The sequence below is a fragment of the Hyaena hyaena genome, unplaced genomic scaffold (assembly GCF_003009895.1).
Source record: "Hyaena hyaena isolate Hyena2069 unplaced genomic scaffold, ASM300989v1 scaffold_1852, whole genome shotgun sequence".
NCBI classification, from domain to species: Eukaryota; Metazoa; Chordata; class Mammalia; order Carnivora; family Hyaenidae; genus Hyaena; species Hyaena hyaena.
The window spans coordinates 145,116-164,570 of record NW_024082477.1 but is presented as its reverse complement, the minus strand read 5'-3'; the positions used below and the strand labels follow the sequence as shown (position 1 = coordinate 164,570).

The window sequence follows — 19,455 nt, the reverse complement described above, 5'->3', positions numbered from 1 at the left end:
GAGTTGGTTCTTTTAAAAAATAAACAAAATTGACAAACCTCTAGCCGGGCTTCTCAAAAAGAAAAGAGAGAGCACCCAAATAGCCAAAATCATGAATGAAAATGGACTTATTACAACCAACCCCTCAGAAATACAAGTAATTATCATGGAATACTATGAAAAATTATATGCCAACAAATTGGATAACTTAGAAGAAATGGACAGCTTCCTAAACACACACTCCCTACCAAAATTCACATGGGAAGAAATATAAAATCTGAACAGACCCATAACTAGTGAAGAATTCGAATCAGTTATCAAAAATCTCCCAACAAATATTGTTTGTTTATTTTTGAGAGACAGAAACAGCATGAGTGGGAGAGGAGCAGAGAGAGAGGGAGACAGAGAATTGAAGCAGGCTCCAGGCTCTGACCTGTCAGCACAGAGCCCGACATGGGGCTCGAACCCACAAACCATGAGATCCTGACTTGAGCCGAAGTCAGATGCTTAACCACTAAGCCACCAGGCACCCCTAGGAAATGAGTTTTAAATGGTTCCCAATGCTCATAATCATTTTACAATCACAAACAAATCACACTGCTATTTTTACAAGGCTTTTTTTGTATTGTTTAATTTAAGATACATTAAAATTTATTCATGTAATATGTTAAAATTTATTTCAATTTCAATTTATTTATTACGGTTTACACAGTCCAAATCCCTCATCTAAAACAACAAGAATTAAAATACTTCAAAACCAAAACAAAATAACAAAAACTTTGTATTCTATTCATTAATCCTCTATTTATCAAATATTTACTAAGGACCAGGCATTGTTAGATATGAAGATTGTTAGACATGAAGGATAGAAAGTTTAAAGAGATACACTATTTTCCTTCAGAACGTTCACAGTTTAATGAAAAAGTTGGGCAGCTAAGCAGTTACAATAAGTATTTTACTATAAATAAGAGCACAGTGTGTACAGACTTCTGAGGTTCTGCAGGGGTAACGGTATTCGATATTCAAAACCTTTGATCTAAATCTGAGTGACTGAGGGGGTCTTAACTGAGTAGGTGAAAGAGATGCATGTTTCCAAGGCAGAAGGAATGGCTTATGCAAAGACATAAATGCCAGAAAGATTATGGCATTTTTAAGGAAAGGCAAAAAGTGAATACCAACATACTTAAAGCACAGAACCCCAGGTTAGGTTTTGAAAACAACAGGAAACATGGCTGAAAAATTAGGTTGGTTTCAGAGTCTAAAAGGATTGGTCTCCAAGTACAGTATTTTTCTTAACCTAACTGGAAAGAAGAAATCCCATGATGTTTTTAAGCAGAGAGGTGATAATGCTCTAATTCGTGCTCTGCCATAATTCTGACGCTGCAAGGAAACAGGAACGCAATGCAGGAAAACATATAGTGAATGGCTATAAAAATTCAGGTGGGAAGTAAGAGAAACCTCCAAACAGAGCCTTAATTAAGGAAGGTAAGAGCTTTTGTTTAAACAATTGACTAAGGCTAAATTGTAGGTGGGGCAGGGGAAACTACCTAACGTAGAATGAATGTAAGATTCTGTTTCTGGCTACAGTGTTGTAACTGGCAATGTAGCAGGATTCTCCCAGAGAGTCAGGACACCGAAGCTTTTCTTTCCAGGAAGCAACTTATTCATGCTGGCACCGCTCAGTTGGGTTTGTACCAGAAGAACTGAGCCCTGAATGCCATGGTGCATAGTTTTTAATATATTTTGTACTTCTTTGTCTCCCAACACACAAACATGCAGTCTGATCAAGTGGTCTCATGTTCCCAGGTCATAAGGGATGTTGTCACGTAGGCGCATAGCCAGATTGCCTTGAGTTCTGTTTTGTTTTTTCTTTACGGAGGGGGACCCCTACCAGAGAAAGAGATTAATCTTTCCATTACAAGCAAGCATAAAAGAACTCAGAATATGAGTGCATAGTTTTCAGACATTGGACAATAGGCAGCATAAACCTAAGAAACTTGAGGAAAGGGAAACTTCTCACAAAGGCCCAGCTTTCTGCCTGGGAGGAACTTCCCCAAGTCCATATAGGTTGCTAGAATTCAAGGCTGTGCTGTGCTGAAGCGTCCTCATGAGAATTCAGAGCAGCTGAAGCTGCTGAAACACAGTGGGGAGGGGGGGCATATCTTGGGAAGGGCTGGGCTAGCACTTAAGCAGGAGGGAATACCTGAGTCTTACAGAGAACAATTACCACAGTGGTTGACTCAGAACAGAAGACCCCTTTGACGCCTTGATAACACCTCAGACAGAGAGCCAAGGAACAGCACAGCAAGTCTTCAGATCAGCTCTGTCCATATAAGGATAAAAGCTATTCCAAGAAAGCCTAAAGCCTAGCATCTGCATGGGAAACAGAGATTGGTTTGCCCAAGTCAGTGAGGCTTGGATAACACCTTGGGCTTTCCATATTTCCAATGAGACAAACCATAAAGCAAAAACCTATACAAGTCCAAGGTGGAAACAGTAGTTGATATGCATTTAAGAGTTATAAGACAGGTCAAAACCAAAAAATATGGTCTGTACATGAGAAGAGATGTAGTCAGTTCTAATCAACTCCCAAAGTACGGCTAGAATGTTGAACTGATCCAAAAAGGACATTAAAGCAGTTATTACTGATGTATTCAAAAATTAAATAAGATTATGTTCTTAATAATTTAACATTTCGGTAAATGTCAACAGAGAACTGGCAACCATAAAATAATGTAAATTTTAGAGCCAGTGTAACTGAAATGAAAATATCACGTGATATATGTAAGAGGAGACTAAAGATGGCAGAAGAGTCAGTGAACTTGAAAGAAAAATCAGTAGAAAATATCCAAACTGAAGAAGAGATTGACACAGAGTTCCCAAGTGATCCAGAAACCACACTGTTAGACTTCCATCCAAGAGAAATGGATACATAAATTCACAAAAAGACTTGCCCGTGGGTCTTCATGGCAGTATCATTCAGAATAGATATAAACTGGAAACATCCCAATGGCCACCTCAGGAGAACAAGGAATAAACAAGTATCTGTACATTCATACAAACAATGCTACTCACATTAGCAACAAAATATCATCTATTGATACATGTGAAACCTAGACCAGTTTTCAAAAGCACGGTGGGCCAGACAGTCTGAGCTTAAAAGAGTAGAGACAGTATGATTTCATTGTATGTGAAGTCCAGGAACAGGCAAAGCTAACAGTGATAGAAATCTGATCTGTGGCAGTCAGGGAGGGCCCGGGTGGGAAAATTAACTGTAAAGAGCAGGAGGCACATTTCTTTCTTCTTTCTTTTTTATACTGTTTATTTATTTTTGAGAGACAGAGGGACAGAGCATGAGTGGCGGAGAGGCAGAGAGAGGAGACACAGAATCTGAAGCAGGCCTCAGGCTCCGAGCTGTCAGCACAGAGCCCGACGCAGGGCTTGAACCCACTAACCGCAAGATCCTGACCTGAGCCGAAGTTGGATGCTCAACCGACTGAGCCACCCAGGCACCCCAAGTAGGAGGCAAATTTCTGAGGTGAGGAAATGTTCTCTGTCTTTACTGGGTGATAATGACACAGGTATGAATACTGTTCAAAGTCATCACACTGTACACTTAAAATGTGCATTTCATTGCATGTTACAGTCACCATATAATGATTAAAGCTGTAATTTTAGTTTAGTCAGATTGGGAGATTTAGACAAAATATATTAGATTGCATCCAAACATATATTTTTTGGCAAAGCAGAACTTAAAAATAAAATGAAGCATGTATTTTGTTCATTATAAAGTGTTCTATAAAGTATGTATTATAATTTCATCTTGTACAGAACCAGGACTAATTAGTGATGGGATAATATGAGTACATATTACTATAACATATAGTATAACAGTATAACATAGTATAAGTTTCTTCAATGATTATCATTGTAAAATAATCTAATAGAGCATCAATTTCCAGAGGCAGGAATAAAGGCAGATTCTGAAAGAAATTCATTTCTAAAACACAATTACTAAGACTCATCACGATAAAATCCACCAAACTGATGCTACATTAAATGTCATTGAATGTCAAGCTTTAAAGTGTTGGATTAATTATTTTGCATTTCGTTTTTGCTAACTGAACGTCTTGAGTGCCTTCTAAGAACGGGACCTCTGGGTGTAACTGACTGACAACTGGTTTTTAATTGGCCTCCTGTCACTTTGTATTTGCTCAGTCGTGTTTTCTCCTTGTTTCAGAGCCTCAAGGTTGATTGGATGAGTTTTTAAGTTTTTGAAATTGGGGTTAACGTAATGCAAGAATTGAACACGTGTGGCTTGCTGTGCTGTAACTTTCCATTCCATATATATATAATTAGTATACGCTGTAGTTAATCAAAGCCACTAAATATTTGATGAAAAAGTAAATTGGTACGGATAAGTGTAAAAATGTGGTTTACACCTAAGAAAACTTTGTCCGGTCAGAGACTTCAAACTGAGAGTAATCTTCAAGCCCAGGGCTCTTGGGAAACTGAAATGAGCCGGGCCAGGCGGCCATACTTCCCAGTGTCTACCAAGCTATTGCCCTGCGCTAGGCCATGTGTTCAGCTCTGGGGACTCAGAGATAAATGAGACAATTTATTTGCAACCAAGAAGGACATACTCTTGGAACCCCGTCATTAAATTAACACGTTCTCTAGAAAGGCAGAAATGTGACAGAATAAAAATGACCGGGGGAGGGAAGGCTCTGAACACGGTGTTCAGAGTCTAGCAATGTGAGTCGGTATCATTGTGTAAGATGGTATATTCTACAAGGATGGTGTAGAGAAATATGATGCTCGGGAATCTTGTACGAGTTGTGCCATGGAATACTGTATGTGACCTTGGGAGCTAAGAGACGGCCGTCTGCAGTGCACCATATGTATAAAACAGGAGATAAGGGAGCTGAGGGAGAATGAAAAATAAATCCTGAACAGAAAGAAGCAGAGATAAGAGGTGGAGAGAAAATGCTGGTCCTCTGGAGGCCTGGCTATATTTAAACAGCCTAGTAGCCTTCTGTAACTGAAAGAACAAAGTCACTTCCCCCAAAAGGGATCGAGGGACAAGGACAGTTAAGCAAGGACTAAGAACAGATGGTAGTTTCCAATCTGGGGCTGCTTTCGGCTAAGGGAGCAGCCATTTCATGAGATGAGGTGTGGGAGCACTCACTGCACAGTGGTAAGCCCGAGGGGGAGGGGAGGGTGCCAACTGAACATGGGTGCCAAATCAATACTTGTTAAATCAATGGGAGAAGAGCGTCCGGGGGTGGCTTTAGGGATGAGTCCTCTAATAATGCATGCAGAATCTGGGTTGTGTAGTTGGGCTATATTTCTCTGCAAAAGAAGGTTCATAGCTTCTGGAAGATTTTCCAAATGGTCTAGCAGGAAGTGGCTAAGCGTTGCTGTGAAACAGCAACTGAAGTTGCTCACATACTAACCATTCAATAAAGGCAAAGGGCTGAAGTTGATGAAAGGTCCTGTAAGGCAGATGCGTACGGAAGGTGAGAGACATCTGCAATTACAAGAGCCAGGAGTCTTGAGGGGAGGAAGGCCGAGCCATGAGCAGAGTGGGAGGCAGGAAGGCAGAGGCAGACGGTGCAGGCTATTGAGACGGCGTCATAGGAGAGTCTGCCCTTGTGGTGCCTCAGGGTGGGAAAAGAGGAGGCTACGCGGTTTTGTTTCTTCAACAGTAAATAGTACCCAATGAGGCTGTAAGATAGGTGTATGCACTGAATATAAATTACCTCATTGGTGAAGTATAAGCTATTCTTCAAAAAAGCAGAGGCAGCTGCACATCCCAGTGAGAATGGGTGACAAAAAACCTGGCACTTATTAAAGAACAAAAGTAACTATATCCACAAAAAAGACACACATTATATTTTCAAAAGAGGATTCAAAAATAGCTTTCAAAATGGCCTCTCTCTTTTGGAGACTTGATGTTCACCACTCAATGGGTAATTAATCCTCACATCCTGCTTATTATATGTTTTGCACAGAGTAAAAAAAAACCAGCATGTTTTTTAAGAGGAAAAAAATTCCTACAAAAAATGAAATAGGGGCACCTTGTTGGCTCAGTTGGTTAACTGCCCTACTCTTGATTTCAGCTCAGGTCTGTGATATCGAGCCCTGCACTGGACTCTGCGCTGACAGTGTGGAGCCTGCTGGGGATTCTCTCTCTCTCTCTCTCTCTCTCTCTCTCTCTCTCTCAATCTCTCTCTTTCTCAATCTCTCTGCCCATCCCCAACTCATGCTTTTTCTCTCTCTCTCAAAATAGATGTAAAAAACATTTAAAAAATCTTAAAGTTAAAAAGTTAAAAAATAAATAATTCACTTTTGAATAATTTTTTTATGGCCTTTAAACAACTCTTTGAAAACTAAAACTCTGACAAGGAGAAAGGAAGGAAGGAACGAAGGGGGAGAGGAAGAGGGAAGGAGGGGGAGAGGGAGAGAGGGAAGGAAAGGCAGACAAGGGAATGAAGGGAGAGGAAAGGAGGACAGGAAGGGAAGAGGAGGAAAGGGAGGAAGGGGAGGAAAAAACTGAGAGCTTTCCCACTAAGGTCAGGCCACAGCAGGGATGTCCGCTCTTACCACGGTTATTCAACGTAGCGTTGGAGGTCTTAGCCTCAGCAGTCAGACAACACAGAGAAATAAAAGGCATCCAAATCAGCAAGGAGGAAGTCAAAGTTACACTCTTCACAGATGACATGATACTCTATGTGGAAAACCCAAAAAGGGCCCAAATGTCCATCTACTGATGAATGGATAAAGAAGATGTGGTATATATATACAATGGAATATTACTCAGTGATCAAAAAGAATAAAATCTTGTCATTTGCAACTACGTGGATGGAACTAGAGTGCATTATGCTAAGTGTAATTAGTCAGAGAAAGACATATGATTTCATGCATATGTGGACTTTAAGAAACAAATCAGACAGACATCGGGGAAGGGATGCAAAGATAAGATAAAAGCAGAGAAGGAGACAAACCATAAGAGACTCTTAAATACAGAGAACAAACTGAGGGTTCCTGGTGGGGTGTTGGGTGGGGGGATGGACTAAATGGGTGATGGGCATTAAGGGGAACTTGTTGAGCACAGGTGCAAGCGATGAATCACTGAATTCTTTTCCTGAAATCATTATTACATTATATGTTAACTAGCTTGGATTTAAATTTTAAAAATAGGGAAAAAATTTCAAGGTTCAGGTAAAAAAAAAATGTTTGTTTCTTTGTTTGCTCAACATTACTTATCATCAGGGAAATGCAAATCCAAACCATAGTGAGATATCACCTCACACCTGTCAGAATAGCTAGTATCAAAAAGACAAGAAATAACGTGTTTGGGGATATGTGTGCGGAGAAAAAGAAACCCAGGCGCACTGCTGATGGGAATGTAAATTGATGCAGCCACTGTGCAGAACAGTATGGAGGGCTGAGTTTTGACACCACCTTCTTGAAGAAATCCTTCCTGATTTCCTAGCTCCCACTGCTCCACGTGTCACATGAGAGGGTTATGTGGTTTGGGATTCCCTAGGCCCTGAGCTCCTTGAGGAAAATCCAAAGTATCTCATCACTCTTACTGAAATGAACTGAAAGGTGACTAAAACAATGTCCCAATGTGGCCTGTGACAGATGAGGCAATGTTCGTGGCAAACAGTTGGTCATTTGAGAGGAAAGTTATAACGTGGATTTCCATATGTTGTTTTGGCTTTTAAAAAGCTACCTAATGGACCCAATGTGAAGGTATTAATAGAAGCAAAAAGGAAAATCAGATCTTACTTCTGGGTGATAAACTGTCACAAGCCTTCAAAATTAACTGACGTTAAAAAAAATCATTAGCTTTGTAGACCTGATGACACTTAAAGATGGGGGGATATATTCTGGAATATCAATATATTATATGTCGATTAAAACTATTAATTGAGGGTGCCTGGGCGGCTCCATTGGTTAAGCAACTGATTCTTGACATTGGCTCAGGTCGAGATCTCATGGTTATCAGACTGGGTCTTGGTTCAGGATCCACGCTGGGTGTGGAACCTGCTTACAACTCTCCCTCCCCACTCACGCTCTCTCTCTCTCTCCAACAAACAAACAAAAAACACCCCAAACCAAACAAGAAAAAAACTATTAAAGAGTACTTCTAAATTATCATTTTATTATATCACATATAGTTAACTGAAAGAAACCTATGATCTTAGACCCAGGAGGACTTCAGTCTTAAGTGACGCATCCTCACTCTGCAGGTGAAAAAACAAAAAAATTCATCTAAAGTCATCCAAGTCACACAAATCAATTTGTCTAACAGAGAGCAAAAACCTGGGTCTCCTGACACCACCCCTCTACCTACCCCCAACCCCTTGAGCTTTCTCTTAGTTTTACAGTATCATATGTAGCCTTTTATATGTCCCAAATATTTAAATTATTACAAAATGTCTAGAGTGCACAGTAGGTATCAGTTGTTAGACAACGTCTTCTTCCCCCAGAACCATATCTTCAGTGCTCCCCATTCCTGCCCACGTGGCTGGTGGCTGACGGCCCTGGGGTTGGGGGCTCCTTCCTGGGTTGGGGGCCCCTGCCCCAACGGCAGCTGCAGCCTCGTGAGCTGTCAGCAAGGGAGTCAGTGGAGTTTACAAACTTGCTTATGGCAGCCGTCCTTGTGACTTGGATTATAATTATGTGTTACAAAAAATAATGAAATCTTTGTGTAAAAAGAGGAGTGTACTTAGTCCTGTGAAAACTAAATTCAGTGTTTTGAGAAGGATCGTCAAAAGGAGAGTCAAACATTGATGCCAATTAGTTGTGAGTTACATAACTATAAACTATGGGGGAAAGATATAAACGTAAACAAGGAATCTGCATTCAGACTGTCGCTTCCATGGAAAATTCCTATTCCCTTTCAGAACTAATCTGTACACACATAAGCTTATGCCCAAACCAGGGGACTGGAACTTCTAATCAGCAGATCTGTGTCAAAGCAGTAACACTAAAACCACAACCCAGACTTTGCCCCCTCATGAGTGGGGGAGGGTCAGAGAGAGAGGTAGACACAGAATCTGAAACAGGCTCCAGGCTCTGAGCTGCTAGCATAGAACCTGGTGCCAGGCTCGAACCGGCAAACCTAGAGATCATGACCTGAGCTGAAGTTGGACACTTAACCGACTGAGCCACCCAGTTGCCCCAGATGAGAACATTTTAAAAGGACACATTTCTGCTACTCTGTAATTGGTGGTGAATTTACAAGTTAGCTGCAAATTGAGAAGTGGGCCTCCAGTGAATTGCAAAGCAAACCTTGCTCCAAGGTTTATTTAATGCAGAAAATGTCTGCACAGGAAACATTTAAAATACTGATAGTGTTGCATATACTGCCATGAGCCTATCTCTGTTGCCTTCTCATTTCACCTGGATTGCTCCAGAAACCGTGCAGTTCCTTGCTGGAGCCTCTCTTCTGCCCAGGATATCTGGTTCAGGTTAGCATTTCAGAGAGAAGCCTCTCCTGGAGTCATTTTCCTGCTTTAAACACAGGGGGAAGATCAAACTCCCTTGCGTGGCACACAGGACCCTTTAAAAGCTACCCTGTCACTCTTCTACTCCCAGCCTCCTGCCACACAGCCCCATACCTTCCTGCTTCTTCCCACTCCCTGGGATACTGCCCACTGTTACCACTTCATTCAACTTATCACATGCAAAAAATTCCAGGAGCTGATCAAATGGCATCTTTTATAAGTAGCTTGCTATGCATTTTCCCTGTACCTTCCATTTCTCAGATCTGTACTCCCATTCAATTCCCATCTCTGTGACAGCCCTGTCTACACCGATTACAACCAGCGCCCACCCCCCCTTCCCTGCAGGCTATCAGGCTCTCCAGAGCACGCACGGCTATTTCCTTTGTCTCAGATCTCAGTGCCTAGCACAGGGCTGGATCAGAGCACATGTGCAATCTAATAATGATGCTGACAGCCGAAATGGTAATGTTATGATACATGTAGCCACAGGTAACACTTATTGATTACCTACAATGCACCAGAACTGAACTAGGAATTTGATACATTCTATATAATTTCATCTTTGCAACTATGAGGAGGCAGTGCTTTCTCCTTTCATAGATATTCTGAGATGTTAAGCTGTTTAAATACCTTTCACAAGCTTTCAGCACTAATAGGTGGTGAAATAGAGATTTAAGCCAGGTCTCCATGAGTCCAAAGTCAATTTTCTGCAAGTTCAACCTGCAGGATACTCTGATTTGTTCTGCCTGTATTATCATTTTCACAGCTTAATATTCTACATCAGTATTAAACAGAGTCTAGTGGCATAAAAATATTCACATCCTCAGTATTGCAAAATAGGGCCTAATATTGACGTTTTGATCCATAATTTGCAAGTTTAAGCTTCTCTGAAAGATCTCATATAAATACATCATAAGCTATTAATAAACATGTTAGTCTTCTATATTTAGCCTACTTCACACAAAACTTCTTCATAGGACATTTAAAAAAAATATTTTGGGGATGAACAGTGCTGATCATAAGGAACAGTTAGAGTTGTTTCCTGGAAATGTGCTCTATGTGTAAGTTCAAGGAAATTTGAATCTCATGTAAAGAGAACATAATACTGGGGGCACCTTGGTGGCTCTGTCGGTTAAGCTGTGACTTCACCTCAGGTCATGATGTGGCGGTTTGGGAGGTGAGTCAGGCTCTGTGCTGACTGCTCAGAGTCTGGAGCTGTAGCCGGATTCTCACACACACAGTCGTGACACTGAGACTTTTCTTTCTAGGAAGCAACTTTATTCCTGCAGGCACTGCTCAGCTGGGTAGGTACCTGAAGAACTGAGCCCCTGAATACCACGTGCTGTAGTTTTTAATATATTTTCCACTTCTTTGTCTCCTGTATATGGTAACATACAAACATGCAGTCTAATCAAGCGGTCTCATGTTACAAGGTTGTGAAGGATGCGGTCACGTGTGCCTATAACCAGGTTGCCTTGAGGTTTTTTATTTTTTGGGTTTTTTTTCTCTCCTTACCTACCCTTCCACAGAACCTGTTTCAGAGTGTCTCCCCCGCCCCCTCTGCTCCTCCTCTGCTCATGCTCTCTCTCTCAAAAATACAATAAGCATTAAAAATAATTTAAAAATAAAAAGGGAACATAATGTTAATACTTTACTGAAGACATTAAAGATGTAGTGAATGAGCTTTGACTTACGTTTTGATGATAGATTTAGAATTATTTGCTCTTTTGGCAAAAACTAATTTCTGTTTTCATTTCACTACTTTGCTCTGCCTAAAAACGCCAATGTGATGGATGGTTTTATTAGAAGGCTTTACATTAGAATTTGTGACCTTATCCTATCAATAAAAAGGCCTTGATTAGATTACCACAGAGCATGCGTGCACCAGACGCTCGCCTCTCCTGGTTGAGATGTACCAGCAAGTACTAGCCAAGGGGCAGCAACATTGAGAGACAAAGGAGCTTCCTGCTTAGTCTCTAGAAACCCTTCCTTTAATATTTGACTCCTCCCGCAATAACAGGTACCGCAATAGTATCACCAGGCAACCAAATCCATCCATGCAACACGCCGTTAACAAGTCTCCGTCTCCCAAGAAATAGTACATCCCAGCACCGTTTGCACACTTACTTTTTCAGTTTTTGTCGAATGCCTACATCTTTAATTTCATTCTGAAGATCCTCGAAACTTTGCACGGAGCTCAAGTTGCAGAACACGCGGAAGTCGGCGTAGGGAGGGAGGCCGTGGTCTCGCCCCCTCTGAATGTTGGTGGCTGCCAAGTCCAAGGCCACGGAGCGCGCGGTGGAGAAGAGCTTCTCGGTCAGCTCCAGGCTGAGCAGCTGCGAAGGCACCCGCAGCTTCGCTGCCGCGCCGAACAGCCCCCGGAGGAGGGGGTCGATCCCGCCTTCCTCGATTATTCTGGAAGGTGCAAAGAAGGCTTTGTGCAGTGGCAGGTGGCCTTGGGGGATCTCCCCGAAGGTGTCGTTCAGCCGATGCAGAACAGGACTGATTAACGTGTGGCCGAACCTGAAGGCGGCGGTGGCAAAGGAGTTCAAGATGCCCGCGTTGACGTTGGGGTCGTAGCCCCGGTAGCCCCCCAGCATCTTCATGCCGGGCTCCCCCAGGATCTTGGGCAGCCAGTGGCTGTAGGTGATGTGCTGCAGCTCCGCGCCCACAATCTTCCTGGCCTCGTGGTACAGGGTGTCTCCGTCCCAGTGGGGGTTCAGCGCGGACAGCGCGGTGGCCACGCGGTTGTGCTCCCGGAACCACAGCGTGTGCACGGCCGTGAGCGCCACCTGCTCGTTGGCCCGGTGGTCCCCGGCCAGGAAGCAGGGCCCGCGGCGGGCGCCCGGGGGCCGGCCGCACTCGGTGGGCGGGCCGGCGGCGAGCGGCAGCAGGGGCTTCCCGGAGCGCGCCCAGGCCCGGCCGGCGCGCAGCAGCCCCAGCGGCGCCGCGCGGTCGCGCAGAGCTCGCGCCTCGCGCTCCGAGCTCCCGTAGACGCTGGAGGCGTCGATGTAGGCGGTGAGCTGGTTCATCTGCTCCCGGGCGTAGACCGAGCTCGCCAGCAGCGAGGTGAGGCCGCTGCCGCACACGGGGCTGGAGCGCGCGAAGAACATGCAGGGCGCCTGCGCGCGGCGGGGGTCGCCGTCGGGCAGCGCGATGGGGAAGCAGGGCGGGTCGTCGGTGCACGCGGCGCCGCACGGCCGCCCGTCCGAGAAGCGCGCCGTGCTCAGCGCCGGCACCGTGTGCGCCAGGTCGTGGTCCAGAAACTGGCCCCACTGCATCAGCATGTGCGTGTAGCGCCCGTCGGGGGTGACCGTGGCCGTGGCCGCCAGCTCCGTGGACACCAGGCGGGCCGGCGGCAGCGGCCGCGCTCCCGCGCCGCGCGGCAGGTTGAAGCCGTTCTCGTAGGCGGGCTTGAGGATGCGCTCGAAGGCCGTCAGCGACGCGCCCCACGCGGGGTGCCGCAGGTTGTTGCACGTGCCGTCCGCGGCCCGGTACTTGCGGTGGAAGCACAGGTCCGAGCAGTCGGGCACCTGCCTGTGGGCCGTGCAGCCGGACACGTTGGCGATGCGGCTGAGGGCGTGCGGGGACACCAAGTCGTTGTAGCGGAATTCTGAAACGCAGAGCAGCCGGGCAATGAAGAGAGCGGCCGCTGAGGCGGGGTGGGGGGAGGGAGGGGCTCGGACCCAGGGGCCGAGGGCGCAGGCCTCTCCGGGCGGGCACTCGTCTTTCCTACAGCCCGCAGCACCTCGTTAGAACACCACCGAAAGTTCTAATAAAATTGGGGGGAGGGGAACACCTCGGTGGCTCAGTGGGTTAGGCATCCCACTTCGGCTCAGGTCATGATCTCACAGTCATGGGTTCAAGCCCCACCTCAGGCTCTGTGCTGACAGCTCCGAACCTGGAGCCTGCTTCAGATTGTTTCCTCTCTCTGTGTGTCCCTGCCCTGCTTGTGCGCTGGCGCTCTCTCTGTCTCCCTCTCTCCCTCCCTCCCTCCCTCTCTCTCTCTCTCAAAAATAAATAAATAAACATTAAAATTTTTTAGTGGGGCTTGATGCCCCTCTTAGGAGCAATGACTAACTGCTAGAATGAACAAAGAGAGACACATTCTAGTTCTCATCAAGCTCCTAGTTCTGTGACGATACCAATACAATGTGGGCAAGGCTTGGTTCTCAGAAGATTGTAACTTTTTCCCTCCGTCTCAGAATTCTTTCTTTCGGGTTTTACGCTTCTGGAAGACAGGGCCTCAGACGTGCTAGTGTGGATCGTCGTGATATTAACCCGAATGATATTTGATACGAAAGGATGAAGCAGTAACTTCTAAACTCCTACAGGTTGTCATTCCCTAGGGAAGGTCCCACACAACCTGTAGGAGCCGTTATTTTTTTTTTTTAATTTTTAAAAATTTATTTCTGAGAGAGAGACAGAGACAGCGTGAGCAGGGGAGGGTCAGAGAGAGAGGGAGATACAGAATCTGAAACAGGCTCCAGGCTGTGAGCTAGCTGCCAGCACAGAGCCCGACATGGGGCTCGAACCCACGAACTGTGAGATCATGACCTGAGCTGAAGTCGGACCATGACCTCAGCTGAAGTCAGACACTTAACCGACGGAGCCACCCAGGTGCCCCTAGGAGCTGCTCTTTTAACAGAGCTTAACATTGCAGCATAATCCTAAATCTGCAAAGACTGTTCACTAAATCCTGTTTGCCGAGAGTTATTATCCCTCCTCAATCATCAGAAACTGGCTAATGATACCAGGACCGTTTGTCCTTTATCTGGATAGCTGGTCTCTGGTGGGGTCCTCGGATACTGTTATCGTGAAAATACACAATAATCTTCCTGTATATAAAGGCTTGGATCCTAGGTTCACTTTTAGGGCAAGCTGATCCTGGAGGGGAAAAAGGCCTTTAACTTTACAAATATTAAAAGACAGGTAGAACAGCATAGTATTTTTTTTCCTTGGGAAAATTTTGCTAATGTTCTTCTATATTTTAGATGAGAAGATGTACTCCATTTGGCAAAATGAGCATCATGAACAGTGGATGCATATTTTAGCAAAGCTAAATCTGTAGCTATTGCTTATTTTCTAGTTATGAATTTAGACTAAGTTATTCTTGAAAATTGCTTCTTCTAGTAGATGCCTGTGAGAAGAGAAATTAAAGATTCATTGTCCTGATCTGAAAATCAGGAATGTAGAAGTGGGCTTCTTGCAGACCTGACCTTGGCTAACTCATGCTAGGAAGACTCCAAAGCAAGCAGTCAGAAATCTGATTCAAGTGCTAATATGGACTCTATGGAAGTTTCACTTGGATACTTCAGTTAAGGAAACTCTGAAACCCAAGACATAACAGACCACTAGAGGCTGTTAAATTGGGCTTTGGAAAAATTGTACAGGGCACCAAAGGCCTTGTGCACCGTATCTTGGTTTATTTTCTGAAGGGGAATAAAGAAAGGGCAAACCTCTAGAAGTTGCTCTTGTGCTCACAGAATAATTAGTGTATAGCCAAAGATCACATTCATTTATTTAATTTTAAAGAGAAAAAGGTAAAAAATATGAAAGATTTCCATATCAGTCTCATTTGACATTTATTAAATAAATGTCTGCCTTGAGGAACAAATACATGAGAATTTCAGGATAGCAAAAACGAAAATAGATTGGACAAGATACATAAGTTATAGATGGAGGAAGGAATTGAAATAAATTCACTGAATCACTGAGGTGATTCCAAAGATACATTGAGGAACATTACACTGGGAATGAAGCCTTTTCCATAGGAAGTAGTAATATCTTTTGGATTCAAAAAGTAAGTTCACCTAAAATGGGTCTCCTAGATTTACTAGACATATATTGCTGTTAGAAGTTGACAGGTTCAAATATATATTTATCATACTTTTGAATTACAGTTCTTATGAGAAACATTTGCATCCATTTGGTAAAAGTGGTAGACTAATGTCTGAATCACATGGTGTTTTAGAGATTAAAAGCTGAGGGGAGGGGGTGATCAGTTTTGCTATGGACAGTAGGCAGGGAACAAAACTCCTTCAGAAGCTGACCTCTTCCCTCTGTATCAACAGTGAGCCCCTGCTTCACATGCTCCTGGATCAGCAGAAGTGTGTGCTCAAAAATCTCCCCAGCTCTTGCTGTCTTCACAGTAAATGGGTCATGCGGATAACGGAACAGAGCCAGCAGATCACCAGGGGTGTGAGGTTTTCTGCAAATGACAAAAGACATTCTGTTCACAAGGCAAAACTGCAGAATCCAGGAATCTCATGTGTACTGTGCATTTAAGAATACATTTCCCAAACAATCGAGAAGAAGGAAAACTTCGCCACCAGAAAATAAGCTTCAGGGAGAAGCTGGGAATTCTTTTTCTGTTTCATTAATGAGTGAATCCCAAATGTCAGTGACAGTGCTGAACTCAAAAGATACATTTTTAATGAATCAGTGATTTAAAGAGTAATTTTCAATAAAAGGCAACATCTGTGGTGAAAGTTATAAACTTGCGGGGTCCACACATAGGTCATGATGAACCCTCTGAAATCACGTGCAATTTACCCCGTTTCTGGGTCTCGGCACTGGCTTCCCTTTCCTCATATGTAACTCCCTGGAAATTCCCGTTCACCTTTAACATCCTGCTCAGACCTCATTGTCTCCATAAAATCTCCCTAGTAACTCCAACAAACTACCACCTCTCATTTCTTCTGTATCCTCACATACAACTATTACTTACACAACAAGATGTACTTAAAGCGCTGATAATATTGTGTCCTCTGCCACAGAAATACTGTGTTAGTGATGAGATAATGGTTTATCCATCTTTATATCCCAAGTACCCCGCCTACTGACCAGCACACAGTAGTGGTTTATATGCATTGAAGAACTGAACTAAGTAAGTTAAAAGAATATTAGTCACTGAGAATGTGAAACTGTTTTAGAGATTTGGGTTGGCTAAGGCAGATCTGGTTCTCTGTGTCTGAAATCATAATCAACTTTAGATCCCAGAACAATAGTAATCATATAAATCACTCACTTTAATTAAGCCTTTTCTATGTGACTGAAACTGTTGAAGCACTTTAACTGCACTAACTTATTCAATCTTCCTAACAAGTATGTCCATGAAGCAGATCCCATTGTTATCCCCATTTTACAGACAAGAAGGCGGAGGTACTAAGATGTTTACTCACTTGCTCAAGGTCACCCAGCTAGAAGCGATAAAGTAAGGAATCACAATAGACTCTATATGTTCAGGTGATGCAAAGCACTCCATGTATCTCTACCAGGACTCAGGAGGACTTTATAGAACTGGAAGGCTTCACCACTTTAAAGATACTCTGATTCAGATTAAAATAAACCAAAATATTACATATCCTAAACACATCTTTCACCTGTGAGCTATCAGTTTATGACCAGATGTGTTCAACTTGACAATCACTCTAAATTCCTGAACTGGCAGGAGCACTGTCTCTATACTGGTAGATGCCAACCTAACAGAACCTGATACCCATTGTGGGGTCATATAGAGCAGATCTGTGATATAAGTTTCTGCCATGATTCTAAGAGGAAGAAGTTTCATTCTCTGAGGCTGAGCTAGCCTACAGGGTGATAACATGCACACAAGACTGAAAAAAACTCATACTTCGGCAATCTTTTGCACCATGCCTGCTGTGATTTATGGAAATTATAAAAACCAAGTAGGACTGAAGTGAAAACAATTTTGTAATCAAAATAAAATAAATTCTTACTGTGAAAACAAATGTCTTCGTGTGGAGTTAATTGCACTGTCAACCCTCTGTACGGCATCAAGAATGGATGATTCAACAAAGTCATCGCCAGCTTGTCTACCCTGTATTGCTTTGAAAATCAATTCCATGATTAAAAGTATCAAACAGACCTTGAAGTTAGGAATGATCTCATATAAATGGCGTTACAAAAACTTCCAAGACAATAAAAATGTTATACAGTGTCCACATGATACTGTCCACCGCAGAAGAATAGGTAATTATCCTGAAGCAAAGCTTCCAGCAACAATAACAGCATTATTCAGGGAACGAAAACATTCCAAAATCTAGTAAAGCTATGTGAAATATTTACTTTTTTATAACACTGATTCAAATGGGATTCAAGTGTGTTAGTAATTTGTCATCTTCAGAAAGGTGTGAAATGCCTATCTCTTCAGCCACCTTGCTTTAATGTTAAACATTAAAATGAAGTAAATATTATCACTCCCCATGGAGATTTCTTAAAGCAAGAATTGGACTCTCAGTAAGATTTCAGTGAAAAAGAATTCATGTTGTTTCTATAGCTCTTCAGTGTGTGAAAATGCTATCAAGTTGAATATTATAGACAAAGAAAGCTTTTGACTTAAATTTCATAATTTTCAACATATTAAATCTTCTCCAGATGATGGGTTAAGCAGTTTAATGTAAAGGGAAAAGATGCTAATAAAAATGATCTAGATATTTAAAACTCATATAAGAAAAATAATCAAGCATATCCATGTTATTTAGTTCATTATTGAGAATATTAAAAGCATAACAAGAATTGATGACATAATTAAAACAATAACTTCTTGGCATTGTTAAATATTGAAAGCAAGAGGAAGTATAGCTCCAAACACTGAATTTAAAAATAATGTTAGGCAATAGAATGAAAAATTTATATAAAAATAGGAAGGTCTGTGTTTTATATATTATCACTTATGTATCATATGGTGTATTATACTATACAATATATTAAAATATTATATATGCATATATATAAGTATACATTTATGTTTACATATTTGGTAATAGATGAATGCAAATAGCATTCCATAGCTGTTTGTTATAAAAATATTCCTTTATATTATGACAACATACACATACTGGATTGGTTCATTGTCCTCAAGAGATCACTAACATAAAAAATTCTCAGAAAAAAATAACAATAACATAGATATTATTAAAAAAAAGTCCAATCAAGATCTCTGCTGAAAGGCATTCTTGATAAACTAGATTATGGGCAGCAGTTATGAGTTGGAGGCTCTACTATCAATTCAGTTCATTCTTTATCATGACCGACCACACTGTTAAATCCAGAACATCAGTTTTACCTTTTATAGTTCAAAAATCACATTGGATTAACTATACACTTGCTAAAGATCATTGAGAGAAAAATAGAGATAAATTGATTAATTTGATCATATGAAATTAACAGTTCCCATTCAAGGAAAGACACAATTAAAGGCAAAAAAGTCATAGACAAATAAAATAATAGGTAACATATTGGTAATTTCAAATCTCATAGAATTAATATTCTGTTTCATTCAAGAAATTCTTGTAACACACTGAGAAAAAATATATATAATCAAGCTGTAAAAGAGGAACCCCCCAAATTAGTAAGTATATAGCAGATGTTGAAAAGCTCATGAATAAAATTTAAAATACCAATGAACTATTGGTTTATTTTATGCTTCTTCTGGAGAAAATAAAAAAGCTGATTAATGCCAAGTTTTGGCAGGGGTGAGTGGGCACAGGTAGGCTGGTGAGAATGTAGCATTGACACTCCTATTTCCAAGATTTTGTTTAGTGATCTACATATTTTTGGATATGTACACACTCCCTCAGCCAGCAATCTCATTCCCACATATACATCCAAAGAAATTCTCAACAAATCCATAAGGGATACAAATGAGAATTTCATTGCAACTTTGTATGGAAGGAATTAGGGAAAACTGTCAGCAATGGAAGTGTGGGTAAGAGAAACATGGTGGACGTACGGTATGCAATACCATGCAGCAGTTAGAACTGCCTGAAGGGACACGTGCACTGACGCTAAAACGTGCTTAATGCAAGAATTAGGAAGCTGAGAGAGACTACCATAAATGATTTAATTAACTATTATATAAATGCATTATAGTTGCTACATACATAGTGAGCATGAAGGGAGTGGGGTATTGTCTTATAAGTGGATAGAT

General features: G+C 42.2%; 1 protein-coding gene across 1 annotated transcript in view; it reads right to left on the bottom strand.

Moving 5' to 3' along the window:
- Positions 1 to 8,207: 8,207 nt before the first annotated feature.
- Positions 8,208 to 19,455, bottom strand: part of PXDNL (peroxidasin like) — a 118,034-nt gene continuing 106,786 nt past the window's right edge. Inside the window, exons 14-17 of the mRNA XM_039225000.1 lie at positions 17,243 to 17,351; positions 15,554 to 15,711; positions 11,628 to 13,113; positions 8,208 to 9,507 (exon numbers count right to left, since the gene is read on the bottom strand). Of these exons, the coding sequence (XP_039080931.1) occupies positions 9,474 to 9,507; positions 11,628 to 13,113; positions 15,554 to 15,711; positions 17,243 to 17,351 (1,787 nt within the window). The 3' untranslated portion in view covers positions 8,208 to 9,473. The remainder of the gene's footprint in view (positions 9,508 to 11,627; positions 13,114 to 15,553; positions 15,712 to 17,242; positions 17,352 to 19,455) is intronic.